This window comes from Ambystoma mexicanum, chromosome 9 (assembly GCF_040938575.1).
Source record: "Ambystoma mexicanum isolate Mex_15411 chromosome 9, UKY_AmexF1_1, whole genome shotgun sequence".
Lineage (NCBI taxonomy): Eukaryota > Metazoa > Chordata > Amphibia > Caudata > Ambystomatidae > Ambystoma > Ambystoma mexicanum.
In genome coordinates, this window is record NC_090931.1 from 963,981,805 (window position 1) to 964,009,059 (window position 27,255).

At 47.7% G+C, this 27,255-nt stretch overlaps 1 protein-coding gene across 5 annotated transcripts in view; it reads left to right on the forward strand.

Annotated features, from left to right (window-relative positions):
* Window positions 1–27,255, forward strand: part of UBR3 (ubiquitin protein ligase E3 component n-recognin 3) — a 2,710,065-nt gene that overhangs the window by 2,432,677 nt on the left and 250,133 nt on the right. For all 5 annotated transcript variants that reach the window (XM_069616177.1, XM_069616176.1, XM_069616178.1 and 2 more), the window contains 2 exons: window positions 15,980–16,087; window positions 16,266–16,391. In XM_069616177.1, coding sequence (XP_069472278.1) covers window positions 15,980–16,087; window positions 16,266–16,391 — 234 coding nt within the window. The remainder of the gene's footprint in view (window positions 1–15,979; window positions 16,088–16,265; window positions 16,392–27,255) is intronic.

Consider the following 27,255-nt stretch of genomic DNA (forward strand, 5'->3'; position numbering starts at 1 on the left):
CTCGGTTCTCTGTTTTCTTTTAATGGAACTCTTCACTGTTTCCTGAACATGCTCACATCAGAACTTCTTTAAACATATATACATTGTTCACGTGTTTCACTTGAGAGCTCATGTTAATAACCCCTGGATCCTCCCATTCAAATAGTTCATAAGGAGTTACACCTCCCTGGTACCGTCGTCCTTACCACGGACTCGTAGGATGTTGTATCTTTGTTTCTGTGTTGCTTTGGGCCACGCCCCCCTCTAGCGTGAGAGAGCCGATCAGCTGTTGAGCCCTCTCACGCAGGGAAACTGAAGGGGCGCTGTGGCGGAAAGGATCAGCAATATACTTCTTAACAAGCGCAACGGCGCATTTTTACCTCTGTTTCTTTCCTTCGATCAACGTTAATACGCCCACTGGTAACAGACGTCCTGCTCTCTCTTCTTCTGTCGTCTCCTGGTAACCAACAATACAAGACCATACTTTAGAAAAAAGAACCTAAAATAACTCCTTCCTGGTTATTTTTCACCCATACCCAACATTATAGTAATAATATAATCACTCTTAGTATTGCTAGCTCCTTGAAATCACAACTTCATCACAGACCTCCAATGGTGGTCCACAGACTCCAACCTGAGGCGGGGCAAGCCCTTCCGACAACCGACCCCTCAGGTCACAGTTAGTACAAACTCTTACCTAGCGGGCTTGGGAGCCACCCTGGACAACCACAGCGTCCATGGTGTCAGGACCCGGCAGGAGGAGGAGTCCCACACCAATTGTCAAGAATTGAAGGCCATAGGGTTGGCTCTCAATGCCTTTCTCCCTCTTCTCGAGCGCAAGACAGTTCTTATCCAGAGAGACAACTCAACCAGCATGTACTATGTCAACAAGCAGGGTGGCGCCAGATCCCCTCCACTGTGCAACCTAGGGAATGGGCTCTGGAGAATGACATCTACCTCATGGTGGTCCACCTCACGGGGAATCCAACCTGGAAGCGGACATGCTCAGCAGACTGGGGGAGGACAATTACGAGTGGCAATTGAACGACCTGCTACTGAAGGAGATCTTCCTCAGGTGGGGGCATCCCCAGGTGGATCTGTTTACCTCCCTGGACAACAGGAAATGCCAACAGTTAGCCTACTGGCAGGGGCAAGGCCCCGGCTCCCTGGGCGACGTATTTCAGATAGAACGGAACGACATGACAGCATATGCCTTCCCGCCCACACCCCTGGTCCACAGGGTGATCTGCAAAATAAAGGAATCCCAGCACCTAGCATAATTTTGAAAGCTCCCTGGTGGCTGGCCAGACTGTGGTTCTCCGAGTTTCTCAGCCTATCGAACAGACCACCCATTCACCTACCACTGGGCCCAGCCCCTCTCCTGGCCCAGCAGGGGTGCAAGGTACTCCACCCTGCTCCTCACAAACTAGCCCTCGCAGCGTGGTTCATGAGCAGGTGACACTGAAACACTTAAGCCTATTTCAAGCTAAACTGGAGATCATCCAGGGTGAAAGAAGCAAGGCTACTAGGAGCCAATATAAGAGTAAATGGTGTAAATTCTGTCATTGGGCCGACTCTAAGGAGATCAACCCTCTTAATTGCACCTTGGACGACGTGCTCTCCTTCTCAGCACACCTCGCCCAGGTGGATGTGCAGGTGGATACATGCCGCACCTATCTGGCAGCTCGCAGAGTCTGCGAGATCCAGGCTCTGGTGGCATCAGAACCCTACACCACATTTCACAAGGACAAGGTAGTCTTGCAGACGCACCCTGCTTTCCTACCCAAGGTGACCTCCTCCTTCCATCTCAACGAGGAATTAGTCTTACCCACTTTCTTTGCCGACCCCAAAGACGAGCCTCAGAGCGTCTTGCACCATCTGGATGTCAGATGCGCGCTGAAATACTACCTGGACAGGACCAAGGCCTTCTGCAAGTCGGACGCCTTGTTTATCACTTCGGTGGGTCAAGACCCGGTTATCAGGCCTCCATAGCAAGGTGGATGGTCGCGGCCATCAAGGAAGCCTATGAGGGGCAGCACAAACCAGTGCCAGCCAACTTGCATGCACATGCGGTCAGAGCCAAGGCCACAGTCATTGCGTTCCAACGGCATGTGCCGTGGCAGGTCATCAGCAGGGCGGCTACCTGGGCCACCCCTTCAGCTTTCTGTAAGCACTATTTTTTGGACGCCGCCTCCAGGTCACACACAGCGTTCGGCAGACAGTTCTAAGAAACCTGTTTTCTTAAGGAGGGGCTCCTCTCCACCCTAGCGTTACGTTCAGTTGTAATCGCCCAAACAGTATGGAGGAAAGGGGACGGGACGTAAGAGTAATTAATAGTTACTCACTGTAGTGACTAACGTACTCTTAGTCCATAGTCCCCTTTCCTCCATACGTCCCACCATCCTCCCCCTATAATAATACTGGGGTCATTAGGCAATGCTGATCATTGTCGACGAGTCAATGGGGACTGAGGAGGCGAGCGCATGCTCCCTGGGCCGCGCCTCTAAATTTAAAGGGGAGGAAGATTTTTTCTGGTGAAAAAGGGTCTGTCTCCCGTCCCTCGTGAGGGACGTCCAAACAGTATGGCGGAAAGGGGACTATGGACTAAGAGTACATTAGTCACTACGGTGAGTAACTATTAATTTAGTGTACGTCACCTTGGTGGCCTGTTTACTTTTCCCTTTGTTGTTCTTGGTCGCCATCTGGAGTGAAGAACCTCTGTTCCTTTCAGCAACCTGCCTTGCTCAGTGTTATTGCCTGTTGTGCCCCACAGCGTTCTTCCTTCATGCAGTTGGAACGGATTTAGTTTGTTGGCTACCAGTCCGATGTTTATTATTTATTACATACCCAGCTTACGCCGCCTGTGCTGGGAGGTGCCGCGCCTCAGTTCCCGCTGAATTATGGACCTATCCCTAGGCCTTGTCTCCTTAATTTATGCGGCTCTGTATTAGGCTCTCTTGTCTGCACAGCTTTCGTTCCAGAATCTTCTATGTCTTCCAGCCTGGTGGCATGTTTATTCCGGATTCTTGGCTCCCTATCGTGCAGTTATATTGTGATGGCAATGTGCAGTATTCGCAGGCCAGAGGCTGCATTTTTCTTTGTAGTTCTCGGCTATCTTTTTAGTTCTGCTGTTTCCCTTCTTTACATGTGCCTGTTTATTATTACCACTGCCTCCCCAGGTGTTGTACCAATTCTGCCTTCTGCCTTGTATCTGTCCCAAGACTCTCGTAGGCCAACTTTCCAATTAAAACCATATCCAAAGGCTTTCTAGGAGCCTCCACCGTATTATGCTCCTTTGGAGTATGCACTGCGTTGCCTTATTAGCAACAAATGTCTCTCTTGCTTGTGTGCTGGTGTACGTGATTCCTGTCTGTTCGCTTATGTCTGTTTGCTTGTGCCCAGCATTATTCCCTTATCAGTAGTGCACACTGTAATCCAAATTTCAAGCAGATGAATCACTTGCCAGCGGACCGCAGCGCCACCACGCCCTGCTGCGGCTTCCTTTTCGTTTCCATGCAGCAGGGGATCTATTCTGCACTCCGTCGCAGTAGCCGGACCACTGGATGCCAGCGGCAGCTGGATGTAGCAGAGCTCCTCACTTATCAGCTCATGGGTCACCTCCTCACCGGTGGCTCCGTCTCAGCTGCGCTTGCTTCACTCTGACACGGTAACAGCTGCCATTTTACTGTTGCTTTCTCGCTGCAGGTCTGTCGCAGCAAAGTAGTGCTCTTCGTTCCTCTCGTCTAAAACTTCGGTTCGATTCCGAAGTTGTTCCGTGCTGTTCCTTCTGCTTCGATGCTCGTTCTCAGCTTTTAACACTTTTTTAATAAAGTTGCTTTTCTCATTGCATCAGTGTAGGATCATGCATGAGCTATAGAAGGCACGTCCTCACTGCATGGTTGGTTGGCCACGGCCCCAATAGCAATGGAAATTATGTTTCATGTATTAGTGCACAATAAATATGTTTTGGTGTGTGAAGGCTTTCGTTGAGAATGTTTTCTCTGGCAAGTATGTGCGTGTCGAACTGTGGTAGGAGGAGCTGTACAATTTAGAGTAAGCACACATAGGTTGCAATCTCACATTATTCCCTGCCACTCGATGTTGGCAATCATTTCCAAAACAAAAAGACTGACATGCTTACTTCTCTGCAAGTGTATGCTTTGCAGCCTGCCTGTGACAGTTAATCTTTGGTGCAGGGCTGACATCCACACCCTAGCACCTCGTAAATCTCAACAGCGCATAGCTAAGGTGATGGCTGATAAAAGGACAGGCAGGACAAGTGTGATATGTTTGTCTGCATACACTTAGATGTTGCGCTGTGGGAGGGGCCACCACATAGCTACCCGGCAACAATGTTGTTGCACTTTTTTTTGAAGACTTAAACGCATCATGATAATGTATAGTGTGCTGATGATATTGCAACCCAGCTCAGATCAGATCAACTGCAACTCTATATGCCCAGTTTGTGCATTCACTACCGCAACCTTTGTGGCAATTACATCTTTCTTTGGGGAATATATTAATAAAATGAAATAATCGAAGTTGAAATCAATATTGATAAGATAGCTTAGATGGTTGAAGAAGATAGCTCTGTGACTTAAGCACTCTTTGAATGGATCTGTGTTCATGTGCTGGAGTTCATATTTGTGTATATGTACATGCTGTTGATAGGAGTACTACTGTGCCACTAAACAACATATCTGCATTAAAAAAAATAGTTATGTAATCTATAATAGCGTAATTATGGCGCCAGTATAGTTAGTGGTGGTGCATGTCTTTCCTCACATCCATATTTTTTATAACAAGAACAGCATTGCAAGATAAATGATAGCTGTTAAATTTCATGGAAATGGAGTTTGACCTATTGTCAGTCAGCTAAGCTAATCCTACGGAAGGCCACTGCAGTCTACCAGCAGGCCATCATCGGTGTTAAACGACTATTCTACTCGAATCAGGTTGAGTCGGCCATTAATCACCCCAAAAAGTTATTTAGGGTAGTTATGACTTTGTCTTCTGACCCCATCAGCCATCATTTCAGTTCACCTTCTCAAACCTTGTGTAATTTTCTTTTGATTTTTCATTAAGAAGATTGAACCCATCTGCCAGAAAATATGTACTTATGGCTTGCAGTCCGAAAATACTCTTGCATCTAACGATGCTTGTAGTCCCTCTGGCTTGTGGTCCTCCTTTCCCACGTTTACTCACACGGTCTTCCGAGTGACAATCTCATTAAAATGTTTCTCCTCTTTCTGTTCTTAAAGATATTGTATCTCGTTTTGCTGCATCAGTGTATTACTCATTCTCTTCTGGTGTGATTCCCTCTAGTTTTAAGCACGCACTGGTAATTCCCTTATTGGAGAAACCCTTTCTTGACCCTCATACTCTGGCAAATTTCTGCGCCATTTCTCTTTTGCCTTTCCTTATGAAGCTTATGGAATCCATGGTCACCCCCATCCTTTGTTTCTTTCCAGCGCTCCCTTTTTCAACCTTTTTCAGTCGCGGTTTAGTCCTGGCCGTGGTACTGATCCTGTCTTGGGTGCGCTTGTTGATGACTTAACCATGTCTGCCTATCACGGGTTTGTCGGATTGCTGATGCTTTTTTTTTAACTTTATTTATATATGTTTGGCAAGCACAATTAAAAATACAGTATTAACACATCAATGCACGATAGTCATTACAGTGTCAAAGCCATCTTTCAGATAGTGTTTATTCATCGCTTTGTTGTCTTTGTTGTCTGCGAGGAATGATCGGATTTCGCAACATATACGTCTTGGTTGCGCAGCAGCCATTTGCAACGTAATGTACGTGTCATCGGTCCTTAATCCATTCCAGCTCCTTTATCCAGCCTTGTACAGTAGGGGGGGTGTAAGTATATCCATTTATATAAAATGCTGCGCTTGGCTACCATACACCCAATGTTCAAAAAAGAATGCAGGCGCTGTTCAGGGATCTCGCTCCACCCCACAAATTGCATGTTCATCGGCAGGAGCTCCAGCCTTCTGTCGACCTCGGCGGACAGCACGCTATACGGTTTGTCCCAGAATTGACACAGCTCTGGGCAGGAACACAGCATGTGGATGTACCCCGCATCTCCAGCGCCACATCTCGGGCATCACCGGTTGTGCTCAGTTTCCACAGTTTGCGCGGGCTATAGTACAGCATATGCAACATTTTATACTGGATCAGCTACAGCCTTGCATTCATGGATACTCCCTTTGTAAACCTACACATGGACCTCCAACACACCTCATTTCATTTCCACCCCCGTTACCGCTGCCCATCTCCCTCAGGCCTTGTCTATCATTGCTGTGGCCCCGTCTATAATTCTCTTATATAGGGCAGAAAGTATCTTGCGGTAACCAGCGCATTCCATGTGGATTCCATTGGATATCATTCCCACCTTGCTTGTACACCAGCCATAGCCTATTATACTGCAGTAGTTCAATGGATGTACCCCTATGCTCCGCTCGCTAGATGTGTGGTGTCAAAAACGGGCCCTCCGGGAACAGGTCCCATATCGCCCGGTACCCCATTTTAGCCCAGTCCGCCCCTAGTGTGGTGTCCCATGTGGGGTGAAGCCCTGTGAATCTCCATAGTGGTAGCCAATGTTAGAATGGACTGCCCCCTATTGTTCTCTCAAAAATGGCTCTCCAGGCGACCAGTGTTGTTTGGACAGGGTCATACAGACCATTGTCTGTGTAGCTGGTGTTTAGTATCAGGGTTTTCATGTCTGCATTCCCTACCGCCACCCACTCCAACCAAGCGTGTAGTGGGAGCCTGTCTGTGCCATACCAATAAGTGGCAAACTGAGCCTGGGCTTCCAACCAGTATATTTCCAAGTGCCGGTTAGTGAACCCCCTTGGTCGTAAGGTCTCGCCATGTCCTCCTATTTTTTCCTGACTGCCGCGGAATGCCATAAGAAGCTGACCATGTCCCTGTGTAGGTCCCTGAAGTACTGCTTTTCCCCCACAGTGGCACATTGACGACCGTGTACAGTAATTACGGCACTAAGACCACCATTTTAATCAGCACCAGTCTCCCAGCCAGTGGCACCAGCAGTTTGGACCATAGCTCAATTATCGTGCGTGCGTGCGTATTTAGCCTCAGCCACAAAATTGTCTGTCATCAATGCTTCTCTGTTCCTCAGTCAGGTGACCACTGTAAGAGGAAACCTCCTTGAGGGTGGGGTGTATTGTCCGTTAGGGGGAATGCCTCCAACTTCCCATAGTTCACAGTGAATTTGAGTATCGGCCCACCCGGGTGATATCCTCCATAATGGGGTTTAAATTGATGTGGCGGTCCCGTATATATAAAAGCACATTGTCCACATATAACAGGTTTATTTCAGGTCAACCCACTACGCGGATACCTTGGTTCCCATGGTGAGTTCATATCAGGTCTGCCATTGGTATGATCGCCAGGGCAAACAGTAAAGGCGATAGGGGGCAGCCTTGACGCATCCCTCTGCCCAGTGTGAGCGGCCTAGAGTGTATCCCGTTAACCCGTACTGTGGCTGTCAGGGACATGTAGAGGAGCTTGATACAGTGGATAAGGTACATGTAGCGCCTCAAACAAGAACGACGGACACCTTATCAAATGCCTTTTGGGCATCGAAGACAACCGCCACCGCCTGCACCATGGGTGCTATGGAGGACATGACATTAAATACCCTCCTCAAGGATGTGGATCCGCCTGGGACAAATCCGGCCTGGTTGGGATATATCAATGCCGGCATCAAGGGTAGTAGCCTATTCGTAATTATTTTAGCGTAGATTTTAGTGTCCACGTTTGTGAGATAGCGGCCTATAAGAGGCGCATTCCTCCCTAGATTTGCTATGCTTGAATAATGCTATGATTGTAGCATCCCGGACTGACTTCGTCAGGCACCCCATTTGCAATGATTCCTCCCACACCTTCAGCAGGTAGGGGGCTAGAAGGGCCTTATATTCCATATAGAATTCAGCAGTCAACCCGTCCGGTTCAGTGGATTTATTTCTAGGCAGGTCACTTACCACTTGCAGAATTTCGTCCACAGTGAAGGGAGTGTTTATCTGCTCTTTGATGCTATCTGAGAGGAGCGATATTGGAATGGAGTCCAACAGGGTCTGTAGGTCCCAGTCTTCTTCCTGGTCTTGTGCCCTATACAGTGATTCATAAAACTGCAAAAACACATCGTTGACGCCCCGGTCTGAATACACTTTGTACTCTGGACCCCTATCCGCCCGGATCGTACTAGCCAACAGCCTGCACGGCCGTTCCCCTCACCATATTTCCTGGCCGCAGTGGGTCTAGCAAAGTACTTGACCTCACGGTCCGCATGTCGCTTAAACTCCTTGTTGGGATTTTATATCAGACAGAGTGGCTCCATTGGGTGTCGCCGCATATTGTCTCTTTGAAGTTTTGAGCTTACCCTCGCTACTGGCAATGTCCCTACGGATAGTTATGAGCACGCCACATTCATTTGACATTGCCATGCCCCTTATGTATACGTTAAACGTCTGCCAGAGTGTGCTTTGTGTCACTGCATTGCCATCATTAGTTTGAAAAAATTCCCGGATATTGTCCTCTATGCTGCTACTGAAGACTAGATCTTGTAGAGATATGGACTTAAATCGACACGTCCTGTCATTGTACCTGGCTGCCCCCCAGTTGAGGGAGAGCAGTATAGGGGAGTGATCCGAGTATGTGTCGGAGACTGTCGGCCACCACCGTTTGCCCTACCAGGTTGACCGAAACTAATAGGAGACCTATCCTAGAGGGCATATCATGCACCGATGAATAATAGGTGTAGCCCCGGTTACCCGGGTGTAAGGTGCGCCATATGTCGCACAGATTAAGCTCAGACATTTGTTGCAGAATGTAGCAGGCTGCTCTTGATAGTGCTCTTGGTGTTTTCCCGGTACAATCCAGGTCTAGGTCCAGGAAGGTATTCATGCCCCCCCCCCCACGTCAGATAGTTGGTATGAAGGGGTAGATCCTAAGGACTTCCGTCAACCCCATGCAGAACGCAGGGACATCTATGTTGGGCCCATAGGAATTCACCAGGAGCACTTCCCTACCCAACAGTTTGCAATGCACCATTACGTAGCGACCTTCCAGATCTATGTGTGTGTGCAGTTATTCAAACTTTACCCCTTTGTGTATAAGGGTCAGCACTCCCCTGGATTACGTTGAGTTGTCAGTATGGAATCGATAGGTCGCCCAACCCTTGGCGTAGATGATGTTCCTGCTGCCCCGAGCATGTGTTTCTTGCAGAAACAGCACCTGGATCCCGTGCCGGGCAATGTAGGATGTTAGCTTCTGTGCCTTGGAGTAGTTCCCAAGCCCCCTCACGTTACAACAAAGTGTGTTGCGACCAAGAAGGCTACCTATGAACATTGATGATCTGCACTATGCATTTGCCAAAACTTATTTTAGCCCTTTTTACCCCAACAGTTACTCAGCTTCCCCCCTCAATCACCCTGCCCTCAATTAGGGTCAATGCAACCCTAGCTCCCCACCCCCCCCCGCTCGCTTCCTCCCTAACTCCAACAGCACCCTCGGCATACCAGCAACCTTGCATATGGCGGACACCACTTTGACTTCCACCAACCGCCTTTGTTATGCTGCCCACCCACATTAAGGATACATGTTGAATGTAATGTAATCCCACAACTCCAGTGGCATTTAACGAGTAACCAACAGCCTTAAAGAACAAGTAACCACAGCCATAGGTAATTCAACTAGCCACTCCACCGGGCACTATTTCATATTGACGGGGATGCTTCTTCCATCTCATTATCTGCTGCCTGCTGGGGGCATATTGGTATATTGGTATCTTCAGCTGTCCCGATCCACATTGTCTTCTGTCACTCATGTACATACCCGTTCCATCTTGCCATTAAGGGTATTGATGTTGGTTGTGATACTGTCCAGTTTTTTCTGTCATATTGGAGAAGCCAGCTAGAATGCTGTCCATCAGCTGCCTGAGGCTTGAGGCCTCTGGAATTGATTCTGCAGGACCTGGCGCTGCTTGAGCATCGCGGGGCACCTTCGCCCGGGGCCTGTTAGTTTGTGCGCAAATACGCTGATTGTGTTGGTCATGGCTGCAGGTCAAAGTAGCCGGGGCCACCAGACCGAACCACGCAGCGGGTTCATAGGTCCACCAGGGGGGCCCTTTGCTGCTGTGTGTCCGGGGTATTGCACAGATCTAGTCTATTGCCCTGTCCTTGCATTCCTCTCCAGGCCAAATATAGTGCCCCTCACTTAAGTAGCCCCACTGCGCCAAGGAGCTGCTCTACGGAGTCGCCTAGTACCCTGCAATGTTATTCAGTCCTTTCTGTAAGCACGTTGTGAGCAGCCAAAGGCAGTGTTCCCAGATGCACAACTGTGGGCCAGAGATGCAGCTCTGGTCTCCGTTCTGAGATGGGGTTAGCCTTCACTTCGTGTTTTCCTTGCATGTACGGCATGCTGAGGCGAGCAGGGCACTCAGGCAGCACCAATCAACCAAGTCGATGAGATCATAAAAGGAGCACTGCGGTGTGTGGATCTTGTTAACGCCCAGAACTGAAAACGGGGTTCTGACACAAGGTGTAGCTACCCTGGGGTCCGTCCAGCTCCTCTGACAACCTGGGCTGATTGCAGGATCCACAGCTCGATCCACAGGGGGCAGGCGGCTGTAGGCTCGGTCCATAAGTACAGTTTGGCAACTTCCCAGCCTTGTGGGTCTTAGCGTGGCCACAGCATCAGTCAATGCTCCCTGCCGGGCCGCAGTTGATCGTGCTCTTCGTCTCGGGCCCACCAGAGGGGAAGGACAATGGCGCCTAACAGGTTCCCCCAGTAGTGCCTGGTTAGGCTTGTACCCGGATGGTGGAAGAGGGGTGCAGTGTTCCAGCTCTGCATCGAGGTGCCGGGTTTCCGTTATTTCCAAAGTGGTGGCCTGTGTCTGCTGATGAGTAGGGCGCTCACACAACTGTGGTATGGGCATGCCGCAGCATGGTCCGGGGTCTGTAGGTGCCCCGCTGCTGCTACAGTGCTGGCCCAGCGGCTACGGGCACTGTAGGTTGCTCCCCTGGGGCAGCCTGATCGGCACGCTCCACCCAGCGAGGCCCACCGTATTGTACTGCTCCTCAGATTTCAGATGGCGTTCTCTGCAACAGTATCCAGCACATGCAGGCTGCGATGTAAAGAACGTTGCGTAACTCTGGTCTAAGATCACAAAGCTCCTTCAAACATCCTGTAGTTGCTCCTGGGACGTTCCAACCCAAGTGGCTGTGGTCGATTCAAGGATTCAGTTGCCACACACGGGCTATGCAGGCAGTGTTCGGGTGGTCAGCACGGGAGATCAGAGGAAGGCAGCCATTTTGCGGCTGCTCGGCAGCGTCCCCCAAGTGCTGATTCTTTTCGATCCATCAGCTACGTTTGACACCATTCTATACTCCTTACTCGGCTATCCTCTGCGTGTATCTCTTGTACTGTCTTGGCTTTGTTTCACTCTTTCCTAGCTGACCGTACCCATTCTCTCTCTTTAGCCCCTTTATCTGTCCCTACTTCAATCTCCTGTGGTGGCCCTCAGGCTTCTGCACTATCTCCCCTTCTCCTTAGCCGCATTCAGCTCTTGGTTTTATTAATCCAGTCTTTTGGATGTCAGTGTTGTTCCTACGCGGATGGCACACAGATAATCATGCGTCTCAATCTTGTACATCATGATACTGCATAACATTACCGCTCTTCTCTGTCAGTAACTAACACATGGATGAGTGACAGTTGGTTGCGCCTTAATGGCGACAACGCTGAAGTACTGCTGACAGCTGCATTCCCATGGACACCAGCTTTCTGACCACCCCCAACCCCACCCCCACCCCTCCCCCTGCTGACACCCCCACCACTCCCTCTCTCTAGGGGCTTTATCTAAGCCTGCTGCCATTGTGAAAGACCTTGGTTTCAAAATGTCTGCCTCCTTGTCTGTTGAGGGCCAGGTTATTGCAGTCTGTCAGAAGGGTTATTTCAAACTTAACTTAAGCTACTGTGAACATTTCTTCCTTTTCTTCCTATTCACTTTCACACTCCGGTTGTCTTTTCTTCTACGTCTGGTATTCTTGATTATTGTACCGCTCTTTACCTTTCTCAGACTTTCTATCTGCTGAATCACTTCAGATTTTACAAAATTCAGCTGCTAGAGCTTCTACTTCTACCCCTCTCCGTGCTCATTTTCCCCCGGTACTTCGTCATCTTCACTGGCTTCCCGTTATTAAACAGGTGGAGTTCAAAGTACTTTAGATTGTGCATTACGCTTCTTAACATGTCGGCCCAGAATATCTGTAAACTAAGTTCTGCCATTATATTCTATCTCATTCTCTTCGCTCCTCAGACGCATTCTTGATCGAGGTTCCTTGGTTTAATCGGGCAAGACTTGGGGGTTGATCCTTTTCCATGGCAGCTGCTCAACTGTGTAACAAGCTACCATTGTCTCATCGTTCCATTGAGCATCATTTATTGTTTCATTGGTTGTTGAAAACATCCCTGTTCTAAATCTCCTTTTTTCTGTTCCCTGCTTATTCCAGCTTTTTAGCACCCAGATGCCCTTGCTGGTGTTTGTTGCGCTGTATAAATATGCTGAACATAACAACATTTCTCAGAGTCACCCATCTACTGGTTTATGAAAAATGTGCAATTTGAAGTGATGTTAGCCTTTCTCAAAGCCCCCTTCATCTCTTCTTTACTTTACTTTGTGCTTTTTTTGAGACATTTTCATTTTGTGAGTCCCCTTTGATGGGTCCCCTTTGATCAATGTCCTATTTATTATAATCAATTCCTGAGCATGATGTACTGTCACATTTTAGAATGTACACAGTATGAGGAATTGCCATCTAGCAAGGGAGCAAAGCCCTCGCTTTTGTTTTTGTCATTTGTATTAATACATAAAATGGTGCAGGTAATCTGCCAACCAGATTCCCCATGCTTGTGGCAGGGTAATCTCTAAGAATAAGCTATGCCTGAGTTTAGGCATGGCACTAATTATGATAATGGCCGCCACATCCCAATTGATATCTCACATGTGTCAGCTCCTGCAAGTCTGCTGTGCTCTGGAAGGTGATGTGCATTCTGGCCAGCAGAGTGGAGACTGACAAATGGCAGTATGGGAACCTGGAGGACCTGTTTTTTTTCTTTGATCTTTTTGTGAGGGCAGGTAATTATCTTCCCTTGCTCCTCTACTTCCTCCTTCTTCTGGATCAAAGCACTTTGGGTGTGACATCAGAAGGTCAAAGTTCAGGGATTGGACCACTGAGTCAGACTCGCTTTAGTCCAATCACCTGGGGACTTTGGCCTTTAGCAAGGAGTCTCCAACCCCTTCTTTAGATTCTCTCAGATCCTCTGAAGACATGAACAGTCACCTGAGACGAACTTGCTAAACTTCCTTTGTGAAAGTTGTTCTTTCCAAAGGCCTCAGTCTGAGGTGAAGAAGGACCCGTCCAAGGCGGAAAGATGATCTGCCCCCAACCCACTCCCAGGGCACATCGGGAGTGACCTTTGCTATGGACTAGGACCTACCACTCTGTGCCAGAATCTCCAGTAGCTGGGAGAGCAGACCCTAAACGGAACCATCCTGTACTCGAGTCCCCCTTCACAGCAGCCAACCGGCCAGACCCGACAGAGCTCTCGGTTCTACTGAACCGGTCACTATGTGTTCATCGTACCGTGATCGAGAGGGAAGGCGGCGGTTCTCGCTTTTGCGTGCCTCCTTCAAGTCAAACTATTGATTGCACTTCGAACCAGCTTGATGCTACTTCGTGCCCAAGCTAAGCCTGTCACCTGCTAGGCGTGAGTCGACTGCTCGGTCCCGTGACTTGATCCAAATCACTTGTGAGTCACACGTCGACTCTGACCGGGGGTTGCAACCGTGGCATAGCGCAGTTGTCCCTCCAACGGCTTCCTCATTGACCTGCACATTGACGCCCCGAAAGTCACCACTTTGACCATTGCCCACGACTCGAACCACTGGAGCATCACTCATCGACCCCTCCCAGTGGCGTAAGCCCGATTCTACTTGGGTCAAATGTGAAGCAGTGCTGGGGTACCAACCTCACGTGCATCATTGTGAGCCCCCCTTGTGCCACGCAGAGTGACCGCATTGGCCCCTACTCAGCGCCCACCAAGAACTGAATCCAGTTACCGTTGACCCTAGACTGCCCCACATTCCACTTGGGCCCAAAAGACTGGTTAGGGCACGAGTGCACCTGTTTTCAACATCAACATTTTTGTGGCTAGTAATTTACCTACCACCCCTGGAACCACGCTCAGAGTATTAGTTTCTCCAGTGTGATGCATGTTCTGTGTTCCTCCTTCGGGGTGCAATATCTTCTATTTGTTCTGTTGCAGGTGGTGTGCTTAGTTAAAGTATATATGTTTTTATAGAACCTTGATTAGATATTCTGTTTATTTTGGACTGTGATACTGTGTTGTTTGAGTCACTATTGGTTCACCTTCACACCCTATTAAGAGCATAGCATTCCCTCTGCCCACATTACCAAAAAAAGAAAAGGAGGTATATGTATTAACAGTCCATGTTTTACCTTTATGATTGAAGCCAGATTCTGTTAAGCACTGAGTCAGGAATAGTCCAAGAGATAGCATTTTCTGACATAAATAATGATTTTGCAATATGCAAATCTAGAAGGAAATGTATAGTTTAATCCTAGCAGTGTTGCAGACACATCAGCCTTTGGTAGTAGACAGCATATACTCACTGGGTGCCTCTCATCTGATTCGTTCTACGATTACTTGAATTTGTCTGCTGTGTGGGCATGAACTGAAATGCTAAGTGAATTTTGTTGTTTGTGCCTTTTTTGTTTTCTCTGCTGCCTAGTCATGTAATGGTTTTTCAAGGAATTAGCTAAATTGAGCGTAAAACATCGATCGACTGGTACATTTGACAGATTTCGGTCAGTACCATTCGATTGATTTTTCAAAATACAGAACACAGAGAGCGGGGGTGTCCCCCGCTCACCTTGTTCTGTATTTTCTTTTTCAGGGATGTCCCCCGCTTCCTCAATATTGGAGGCGGGGGACGGAAAAAGAAAAAGGGACCCAGCAGGGTCGGATCCGACTCAACGTTAGAGGGTCGGAACTGATCCTGCAGGGTACAGGAGAGGCGGCGGATGTTGAAAAGGTAAGTAGGTTGTGGTGGTGGGGGGGTTGTGGTTGTACTGGTGATTTGGCGGGACATGGGTTTGGTTTGTTTGTCCACAGTAAAAACATATTCGCTGTGAACAATTCTACCACAAACAATCCAAATCCTTTTCCAAGGGCATGTACTTTAAACATATTCATACAAAAGTAAGTGGTCAGGTTGAACTCTTAGATTATCATTTTATTAAATGAATACTTGCTTAAAAATAATTGTCCTTTGTTTTTTCTTTTGAAAATAATATATTATTTGAAAAACAAAGTGACATTTTCTTCAATATAGCATCCTCTTGGGGAAACTGGTTACAGGTATGTGTAATGTTCATATTTTATTAACTAGATAATTCATTTAAAGCCTAAACAAGTTTCTGTTGAATTTGATTCAGGGTATGTAATCCCTTCATTTTGCGGAATGTGAGGGGATATGGGATTCTGGAGGTATGGCAGGGGGTGGGTGGCATGGGTTTCAGATGGGGTGGGAGGAGGGCATGGTTTTCAAGGGAGTGGGGCAAGGCTGCCTGTGCCCCAGAAATTGTTAAGATGGCCCTGACTGTATAGTAGGATAAACAAATATTGTTTCATATTTAAAATTGGACGATCTTAGGTGCAGTATTTTCACTTCAAACCCAGGGAAAATGTAACCAACGAAAATAATCAGGCCTCTGAATCCATTTTCTGATTGAAGGTATTTTGTGACCTATGGTGGTTCCTTCACTGTGTCTTCTGGTCTTTTTGCTCAAAATGTTTGTATAGCAGAGGTACACATGTTGAAAATAAGTCGTATGATAGATTTACATTTGCATTACAAGGTTACATCTGCTTTTATGTTTACAGAATGTGTGCGAGTCTCAGAAAACTTGGGATGTGCTATTCAATGTTGTGGTCACTGAACTTTCCAAAGGCAAGCTCTATCAAGAAGGAGAAACAGAAGAAACATCTATGGTATGTACTTGCACCTTTCAGTAAGCAACATACTTGAGTGAGAAGATAATTATATGTAGGTTCTAAAACCCAGTTCTAGAAAAAAAAAGCTTTAAATCTTTTTTCACTATTTTAAATGCTGACTTTTCCTGTCTCAGATCATCTGACAAAGTGTAAACTATTTTTACTCGCTCTTCAGATCACTTCTAGCGTTTGGTCGCCTCAATCCATTGAGTATTTCCTGCAGCAGTTCTGCCTCCCTTTCCTTAGACTCAGTAGCCTACTTCAACACCACATTTTTGCAACAGATTTACCTACTTGCCAGGTATGTATGAAAATATGGTTTAAAGATTAACTGCATTCTATTGTGCCCAGAACAGCAGGACTTGTTTTGGTTACATTACTCCATGTGAACTACAGATATTTGAAAGTGGGGAATTATTTTATACATCAATAATAAATAAAAATGTAGTTTGAATACTCAGAAAAATACTCCTTTGGTAATCTTCCAGCATACGTAAAAATATACATTTGTGGTTGCCCCTTGGGATGTACCATCGCTTTTTGACTCACTCCTACTAGCCACCTCACCTACTGGGTTTACTCTGATAGGTTGTGGGTTTCTAGAGTTGTCATTCGTTTGATTTATGGCCCAAGCAATCAAGGAACAAAGGAGCTGGTTCATACCATATAGCCCTTAAGTCACCAAAAGTTGGAAGGATGATCTCACAACTCAACCCAGCTATGCTCTAAAATGGTATTATCTGTACTTTGATTAGAAAATTGAAGCTTGACGGTTCACAAATACGTCCCCTTTTCTAATATTAAATAATTAACAAAAGGGTGAGTCCCTTTCCAATTTAGATCTAATTCTAAGGTACATTCTGTCATGGGTACACCTCTCTTAGAGATGTTTTTTCGATCTAGTAAACTCTAAACTGTTGAAAATGGGTTGCATATTAATTCAACACTGCTACCAGTCAGATGCTATTTGACAGCACACTGTAAGATAGCAGATTGTTTTAACAAATCCCGTGTTGCCCTTATGGAGTCTTATCTGCAATTTGCGACTGAAATGAGGATACGTTTTTTGAAACATATAATATAAGGTGGAGAGTTTTTTTTAAAGTTCTTTGAAACGTTTTTAGGGGATTTTGAGAGTGATCACTGAGATAAAATTCACTTCAGTAAATCAAAGCAGCACAAGTCAGTCTCTGACGGAATCTGTACAATCTCTAGTTGAGACGTTTTGGGATTTAGAATAATGTAGAGAAAATAAAGGACAGAGTAACTACATTATAAACATTACTTTTCCTTCAGTTATTTAAAGATAGACAGTTGAAGGAAACACTAGCAGCAATTAAAATGTTTCCTTTTTTAAAAGTTTATCGTATTTCATTCTTATTTATAAACATTTGATTCTAAGCAACAGTGGAGCAACTCATCTCACATGAAATCAACAATTTTAATACAATTCCAAGTTCATTACATACATTATTCCCTATTGATCCCCTATACAGAAAATGTATGACTGTTTTACTTTGTACCTATCTTGCATTTTCATTGATCGTAGTTGTGTTACTTGACCTACTACAATGTAGTAGCAATAATCCTCCACATCCTTTATCATTGCTCGTCAGCATCATTCCATTTGTTGTCTCCTTCTACAGCCATACCGCTATTTTTCTTTTCAATTGGATAAGTTCAGGAAGTCCATCCGTATATCTCTAGGTCTTTCTTATGGGTGAAATAATTGCCTGTTTACTTCCTTCTTCTAATTGCACAATGTCAAGCCGCTTATCCAATCCACATAACCTGGTCCTCTTCTCTTCATCCTTGTCATCATAACTCTTGTTTTTGCCATAACAAGAGATAGGTTGCAAAATATGTTCATTTAATATTCAAGCTTACCTCCCCTTTGATAAATATCTTCTGTGTCTCTAAAGCAATACATTTCCCTATTATATCTGAAATAATGTGTTGCAATTGCATTCATAGTTTTTAATTCCCAAACATTCCAACTCCGGTTTAAGAATATTTTTCTCCAGATATTTGTATGTTGGCCATTTTGTATTGCGGTCTGGGTCAAGTTTGTATGATGTAGTACTATGTTTGCTCCTTCAAATGGGTACGTTCCTCCACAGTTTCCTCATCTTCTAAATTATCACCTCTAAGCAGCCAGCACCAAAAAATCTTTTTCAGCCACCAAGTGGTGCTATTCAGCTACGTCCTCAACTTGATAATCTTGTGCTTAGACAATGTCATAGACGTGCATGTACAGAGCTGTCACTGCCATTTTCCACATTCCTATTTTATTCTGCAGCAAGATGGCAACTAGAGACACTTGTAAAAACTTGAATATTTTTCTAAACATATTGCCTCCTAAGTGAGGCTTCAAAGACTGCAAAAGGTTATATCAGTGAATGTCTGTGACCAGTCTGCAGTCGCGTTTTTCTGTCTCTGAAAGAGTCACAAGGCAGAGGATTGCTGGTCCTTTCGTACTAGGACACTCAAGAATGGCTTGTAAGGCTTTTCATGGCCTCATCAAAGACTACCCCAGAGGCGGCAAAAGTCACTTCTCAAAAAGTCTCGACTCCAAGCCTCTTCTGATCACCAGTCTAGGTCATGCGAGAAAGATTAGAAAAAGGAAAAATGCCATCACTATTCCAGGAACCATTCCTCATCTGCAAGAGGAGCAAAAGAGAAGTTGATCGAGATCCAGGTAGCTGGGTAAGCTTGAATTTCTCATCTACAGCTGAGGAAGATTGGGAGGAATTCACAGCCTCAATGTTAAAGACATTTGCGCAGACTCTTGAAGGTATTAAGAAGAAACTCTGCCTCCTGTAGTAAATAAAAAAGAAAAAAGCAGACACCAGTCCCACACTCCTCTGCGCTAGGGCCCCGGTCAAAAAGACAGGGCTACAAGGTTGTCCAGGGCGCCAAAGCCTTTGACCCCGTCAGGCTTCTGAGTCCATGACTCACTCTCTAATAACAAATTTAGCAAGCCTTCAGCGCCATCATCCTCGATACCATCACAAAATCCTCTGACAGCATTAGTACGGAAGAGATTAATAGAAGAGCTGATTTCAGAGCCATTGGAACTGGATGGTTCCCTCTGTAAGCCTCGAAAGAGAAAGGCTAAATTTAGGAAATTCTCCTCCGGGCTTCCAATTATTCACAGACATTCCTAGACCGGATTAGCTAGAAGTTCTTTTAGAAACTCAATCCATGAACTCTCTTGCATCTGCAAAAGGATTTGCAAGATATAAGTGGATTAGAAACATCCCCCGATTCAGAGATAGGTCTTGACACTATCACTGCCCTAGGAAAAATGTTTGCCTCCTACAGAGCTAAAGTGGCTTGATCCATAGGCACCATACATTTGGTATATTCTTCTGACTAAGTAATATTTGACTCATTTACAACTGTCAATGACATTACTACCTTTCAGTGGAGTTCTGATGAATGTTATAAAGCCAATGTTGAAGTAACCAGCATCCTTCGCTATTGTGAACAAAGGCATTTGTTCAAAAGCACAGAGCATGTGGGTGATCAGTTTTTGACCTTACATCTTTCTGCAGTCTGGATATGAGGAGAGGCTCTGCATCCATTCCAGCAGATCGGCAAAAGATTCTAACGGATCCGCAGAAGGAACCAAGTATCCTGAAGAGCCAAGCAGAACAAAGGACGATCCTGAGATGCACTGAAGAGGGCAGGCACCTGAATCCCATAGTTGCCCCGGCCGAGCCCTGCTTTGCGCTTGATCTCTGAAAAGAATACCTGTGAAGGTGCTTCTAACCCTTGAAGTAGTGGGACCAATCACTCTTGACGCCTCCTGGTAACCCTGCACGTAAGCCTTCTTTGAAGTGTCCCTGGGCCATCCAGTGTACTGAACAGCTGAAGCCTTGGATGCCGTGCAAGTGTGTCACCGTTTTGAGTTTCGTCCCAAGACTTTGGGGAATCCCAGTTTATCCACCAAATCACCTCTTCTACTGCATTGTGCTGTCCCTGCACCTTTGGGTTGCAAGATAGGAGACTGAGTCGCACCACAAGAGTTGGGTGCCCCTGCGTCACTGTGTGACAGTGACAGCTGCTGAAGACAGTTTCCTGCATTCCTTCCTGTGCCCTGAGCCCTGCTGCATCAGTGTTTTCTTCAGTCTTCATCTGAATCAAGAGTAGCAGCTCCTGTTCCCTACCGGATCTGTGTCTGCACCTAAAGCGCATCTGGAAGCCGTACCGAGGGTAGGAAATCAAACCTCTGACAACCACCTCTAGACCTTCTAAGTCTGGACCAAAACCGAGCTAAGGGCAGTGACTAGTGAAGTCACTTACTGGTGGCCCTTCGTTCATCCGAACGCATTTAGGCTTTGAAGGTTATTTTGGCGTTCTCTTTGGCTTGGGTAGCATCTGCTCCTTAAAGCCCTCTGAAAGCCCGGAACAGCTTTGTTCTAACATTTGGAACTCCTTTCACCCCTCAAGAATGTTTCCCCTAACTTTTCCTTGCATCCTAAAAAGTACTTTGTGAACTTTACGCACAACTGCACGCTTTTACACACGCATCAAACTTTGGGCACAAGGCTTCATTCATTTTAGGGCTGGACTTATAAAGTTAGGGCTGTCGCCTCTGACGGTTGTCTGTGCTATAAAAGTTATTCACCCTTTTCCTTTGCAAGTATTGGTGGAGTTCTTAACTTTCTCCAGTGATTGTATATATGTTACATAGAGTGTTGCTTGTGTGATATTTTACTGTTGCATCTCATGATTTATTTGTGTTGTTATTGGACCTATAATCTATAGTATATTTTTAGTATAATACTGTCTAATTTTAATTCTTGGTGTTTCACTGTGTGGTCATTAAAGACTCTCGATCTCTCTCCCCCCCTCCTGAGATTTGCCTTGACTGCTCTCCAAGCTACCATAAATTGGTCTGGCTATCGTCCCAGAAGTGTTCCCATGTTCATCAAACAAAGGAGGCCTCCTAAACATCTGTCCACCTGGCCAGAGTTTAGAATTCCATTCTAACAATTACCATGGAAGGTTACAACAACGTAAATAATATGTATTCACCAAATCACTGCTAACAAGAATTCTATATAATTTGGATACAATACCTTTTCTTGTTATACTCCTATCCAATGCATTATCGAAAGGTGCAAGGTCACTTGCTAGACTTGTTCCCCATTTAGAATCTAGAAGATGTACCTTTTGTTTGAGATGGTCGTTATGCTATCCTTCCCTAACATCTTCTGCACTTCATTAAAGTCTATAAACTGCCCATTAAAGTCTATAAACTGCCCTTTCGAGTAAAGATGAGATGCTATTTCAAGTCCTCTATCATACCACGACTGAGTAGATCGTAATCCCAACCTCCCTACACCCAGAGGGTGTCCCTGAAAGGAACTCGGAGGTGAGGGCCAAGTGGACAACTCCCCATTACAGGCTATTTCGAGGGGATTGGTTCCTCCAACGAATTCATATCTATGACAGGTAATCACCAAAGCTGTGCTGCTTCGGAAAATCTTCTGCATCGATGACGTCGATACGCTGTCCTCGAGGGCCTCCGTCGAGCCAACGTCACCGGATGTTATAAGGACGACGCACGACGCCTGTAGCCTCAGTTCTGTTTTTTCCATGAATATGTTTGATTCGGAGATCTCGGCGCGCCTCGGTTATTCTGAGTTTCTATTGGTTCTATCGAACTTGTTGTTTGTGAAGTCATGTCTTTGTCTTCTTTCACCCCGCGGCCGGGTTTCAAGAAGTGTCGGGACTGCGGTTCCAAGATGTCGCCGACGGACACGCACAACGCCTGCCTCTGGTGCCTCGGTGAGGACCATGCCACGGATGACTGTGACGATTGCCAGTCGCTTATGTCGAAGGCCTTGCAGGAACGGAAGAAGAAGCTTTCTGTCGGTAGGGTTTCCAAGCCCCGAAAGTCGAAATCTGCTGGTCTTTCGACTGACGATTCGAGAGGCGACGCTCCGCATCGTCAGCGTAAGTCCAGGGGGTCTCGGTCCCGGAGTCGGTCCCGCCATACCTCTGCCCCTTTGAGGCACTTGCGGATGCACCGCCACCAGTTGCCTTCCCCGTCCTCTTCCGAGGACTCCGCCCGTCGGCTGCTTGCTTGTCCCTACAAGCTCTCTTCTCCTGCGGAATGGGATGCCTTTCGCACGGAGATGATGGTGATTTTTCAGTCGCAGGGCTCTGTTCCGTCCGCGCCTTCGAAAGAAGCCGGCAGGGAACGTACTAGGGCCACCGCTCACAGGCCTTTGGGCTCGGGTGGTCGGCGCGATCATCGGGCGCCTTCGAGGTCCCGATCGGACAAGGTGGATCGATCTAGTCCTGCCAGCTCCAGGTCCCGGTCCTCGACGCCTTCGAGACCGTCGGAGCCTGCAAGGTCTTGGAAGAAGACGTCAACGCCATCGGCGCCATGTCCTTTGAGGGACTCTCTCGAGGCTCTGCCTCCGAGGAAGTCGTCGACGCCATCGGTGCTGAGGCCGTCGAAGGACACGCTCTGGGCTCCGCCCTCGAGGCCTGTGTCGAAGCCATCGGCGCCACGCTCGACGTTAACTCCAATTCTGTCGACGCCTTTCGAGGATGCTTTATCGGAAGTACCCCGTACATCGGTGGACACCCCGAGGAAGGCCCTGAAGAAGTCGGTAAGACCCCTCTTTGAGCCTTTTTCTGTGCCCTCCTCCAGGGACTTATTCCAGCCTCTGGATTATATTTCTGAGGTGGAGGAAGGGTCTGAGGAAGGTTTGGTTCTGGAAGAGGTGCCTGACGAGATTTTCTCTGGTCATAGCCAAATTGAAGACTTGCGTCAGTCTTTGCATGACGCCAGTGATCTTGATACCTCCCCGGAGGTTGAGTTTGGCAGGCCTGAGCCTGGTACGCATGCTGACTCTTCGTACAGGCGGCTTATGTCGAGGGTGACAGAGTACTTGGGGTGGTCTGCGCCACCAGTAGATTTTCTGCAGGACGACCTGACAGATATCTTGAACCAAAGTCCACCAACTGACCCGGTACTGCCGTTCCATATGGCTTTGCAACAAAGGGTGGCGGCAGCTTGGACTGCTCCGGAGAGTTTCCCGGCAGTGGGTAAGTCGTTGCAGAAAAAGTACCGCCCAGCCAGTGGTGACCCCGGCTACTTGTCCATGCACCCTACTCCGGAGAGTTTGGTGGTGCAGACGGCTACGGCCCCAGCAAAACATGTGTCGTACCCTACCATCCCTCCTGACAGGGACGACAAACGTTTTGACGGTTGGGCGAAGGAAGTCTTTTCTTCAGGGGGTATGGCTTTGAAAGCAGCCAACTCTGTGTGTGCCTTAGCACGTTTCACTCACACTCTGTGGAATTGTTTCATTGGCGGCTGAACATATTCCCGAGGGGGAGGAATGTGATGGCTTTCTTGCCCTTGTACAGGATGGCAAGGATGCCATGTGTGAATCCGTTCAGTCAGGTCTGGACGTGGCAGACTGTGCCAGCCGGTCCATGGCGGCGAGCACCGTGTTGCTCCTGATGTGCAGGCCCGGCTTCTCAATATGTCCTTCGATGGTGACCATCTTTTTGGCAGCAAGGCTGACAAGAGCCTTGGGAGGTTGCAGACCTCCAAAGCTGCAGCAAAGTCGTTGAGCGCTGCAGTTTGCCAACCTCTGCCTTTTTTGTCCTAGGGGACAGCAATGGAGGGGAGGTTCCTTTTGATATTACTCAACCTTTGGTAGATCGAGGGGAGCTGCAAGTCAAAGAGGCCAACGTAGGAGTACCAGAGGTGAAAAACAAGGTACTTGAGGTGCCAAGGCCGCTCGGGCAGTTGCCTCTTTGCCCTTAGGCACTGCCGCAGCCGCTTCAGGTCAGTCATGAGGCCATGTCCCATGGTTCGCTGGTTGGGGGAAGGCTGGCGCAGCATCTTGTAGAAAGGCGTGCCATTACTTCAGATGTGTGGGTTCTGGAGATCATAGCCCATGGCTACTGTCTTCCTTTCCAGCAGAGGCCTCACGACAATCCACCAGGGAATCTCTCTTTGAAGAGTCCGGATCCGCTCCTTGCGCAGGAAATCGAATCCCTGCTGGAGAAAGGCGCCATAGAACTGGTGCCTGTAGCAGAGAGGAACAAGGGATGGTATTCCCCTTATTTTTTTTATTTCAAAGAAAGACGGGGGATTGAGACCCATCATGGACTTGCATGGTTTGAACAAGCTCCTCAGGAAGGACAAGTTCAAGATGGTTACTCTCTCTCAAGTCCTCCAGGCCCTTCAACTTCAGGAGTGGTTGGTGTCTCTCGAACTCAAGGATGCTTACTTTCATGTGCCGATTCATCCCAAGCACAAGAACTACCTGAGGTTCGCGGTTGGAGACTCGCACTTTCAGTTTCGGGTCCTGCCGTTCGGATTGACCTCCGCCCCGAGGGTTTTCACCAAGCTCATGGTGGTGGTGGCAGCGTATCTCAGTAAAGGGGGGATTCACATCTTCCCCTACCTGGACGATTGGTTGATCAGAGCGCGCTCTCCCGAGCAAGTCCTGGATCATCTGTCAGTCACCTGCCACTCCTTCACAGGCTGGGCTTCTCCCTCAACTTAAATAAGTCCCACTTGACACCAACACAACGGCTCCAGTACATTGGAGCAGTGCTTGACACATCCCTGGGGCAGTGTTTCCCTCCCCAGGTGAGGGCTCATCACATTCTGCAGATGGTGCACAAGTTTCAACTTGCCCAGAGGTTCCCGGCGTTCCAGTTCTTGAGGTTGCTTGGCCTCATGGTATCCTGCATTCTTCTGTTGCCAGAGGCTCGACTGTGGATGCAATCTCTGCAGTGGGCTCAAGATGCAGTGGTCACAGTCCTCCGGCAGGATGTCGGACCCCGTTCAGGTGCTGCCCTCGGTTGCCCAGGACCTTCTGTGGTTGGCCGTCAAAGGCAATCTGATGAAGGGGGCTCCGTTTTGGCTACCCTGGCCGGAGGTGATGATCATGACGGACGCATCCCTCACAGATGGGGAGCTCATGCCAACGAGCTGACAGTCAGCGGTCGTTGGTCTCCATCGAAGTCCAGACTCAGTTGGAGCTGAGGGCCGTCAGGCTTGTCCTGAAGGCTTTTCTGCTGACTGTGCGAGGGAAGAATGTCCTGATTCTGACGAACAACACAGTGGCCATGCACTACCTCAACAAAAAGGGTGGGGGCAGGGTCACTTCCTCTGTGCAGGGAGGAGATGCAGCTCTGGTTCTGGGCCATCCAGCAGGAAATTTCGATCTCGGCAGTACATCTGGCCGGAGACGGAAACGAGACGGCGGACTCTCTGAGCAGGCAGAGCACAATCTCTCACGAGTGGGAGCTGGCTCAGGAGATTCTCCTGGAGATCTTCGCCCTTTGGGGGACCCCACAAGTGGATCTCTTCGCCACCAGTGTCAACCGGAAGTACGAAAGGGTCTGCTCACGGGAATTTCCTCCAAGAGGAGCCTTAGGGGACGTGTTCACGGTGGAGTGGTACTTCCCACTGTTGTACGCGTTTCCTCCAGTCCCCGTCATCCCGCAAGTGCTGCAGAGGTTACGGAGGTTTGGTTCCCGGATGATCCTCATTGCTCCGGCATGGGCCCGGAGAACGTGGTACCCGGACCTTCTCGACTTGTCCATCTGCCCTCCACGCCGTCTTCCCTACTGAGACGATCTGCTCTCACGGGAGGGGGGGGGTCAGGTTCTCCATCCAGAGGTCAGATCCCTCAACCTTCACGCTTGGCTTCTGAAAGGTTGAGGTGTAAGGATTGGGACCTCCCTGAAGATGTGATGGAGGTGTTGCTTTCGGCCAGATGGCCTGCAACTAAGTCCCTGTACCGTTGCCATAGGAGAAAGTTCTACGACTAGTGCAGGGTTCAGAATGTGGATCCTTTTTCATGTAACATTCCTGTGGTTCTGTCTTTTTTGCTTTCCTTAGCCCACAAGGGCCTGCAAGTGGGTACCATTAAAGGTTACCTGGCGGCGCTGTCCATATTTAAGCGCTCGTTTGAGGAGTGTTCTTATTTTAAAATTCCTTTAATTTCTCAGTTTCTGAAAGGGCTCCCTAATGTGTTTCCACCGTCACCTTTCCAGGTTCCCGGTTGGGATTTGAACCTGGTTCTAAAATTCCTCATGGGTGCTCCATTTGAGCCTTTACATTCTTGTCCTTTAAGACTGTTAACCCTTAAAACTGTATTTTTAGTTGTGGTTACTTCTGTTCGCAGAGTGAGTGAGTTGCATGCACTTTCTGTTAAGCCACCCTTCACAGTGTTAGGACAGGGTTGTCCTTGGGGTTCATCCTTCATTTCTTCCGAAAGTTGTGTCGGAATTTCATTTAAGCCAGAAGGTCATTCTTCTGGCGTTCTATCCTCCTCAGCATCCTGGTAAGGAAGAGGAGAGGCTCATAGGTTGGATGCTAGGAGAGCTTTAAGTTTCTACATCTCGCGCATGTCCCGGTTCAGACTGGACGTACAGCTCTTTATAGGATACGCTGAAAGGCGTTTGGGACAAGCTGTTACTAAGCAGACTTTGTCTAGATGGATTATCTTGGCAATTTCTGAATGTTACCGCTTGGCGGGTAAGGACCCTCCGGTAGGCTTACGGGCCCATTCTACTAGGGGTTGTGGCTGCCTCTACTGCTCTGCAGAGGGGTGTTTCCATTTGTAACATTTGTGAAGCAGCCACATGGGCTTCGGTCCATACTTTTTTAAGACACTACTCCCTAGATTCTATCCATGGGCAGGATCTGGCCTTTGGCAAGGCCTTCCTTTATTCTGCAATTTGATTGGGCATTCCAAATTTCAAAATTCTAAATTCTTTTCCCTCCTCCATATGTTGGTACTGCTTTGGGAGTCTGTCATAGATATGGAATATGTCGGAGGAACCAATCCCTTCGAAGAACAAGTTACTTTCTTACCTGGTAACATTCCTTTGATGGGATGTTCCGACGACGTATTCCATATTGCTCCCTCCCTGCCTGCCCCACTACAGAATTTCTTATGCGATTGCAGCTTACGTTTCCGCAAGGCTTTCTGCGGTCATACTGGCAGAAGATTGGTACCACACGTTCTGGGAAAAAACTACAACTGAGGCTACAGGCGTCATGTGTCCTACTTATAACATCCAGTGACGTCGGCTCGACGGAGGCCCTCGAGGACAGCGTATCGACGTCATAGACGCAGACGCCGAAAATGTTCCGAAGCAGCACA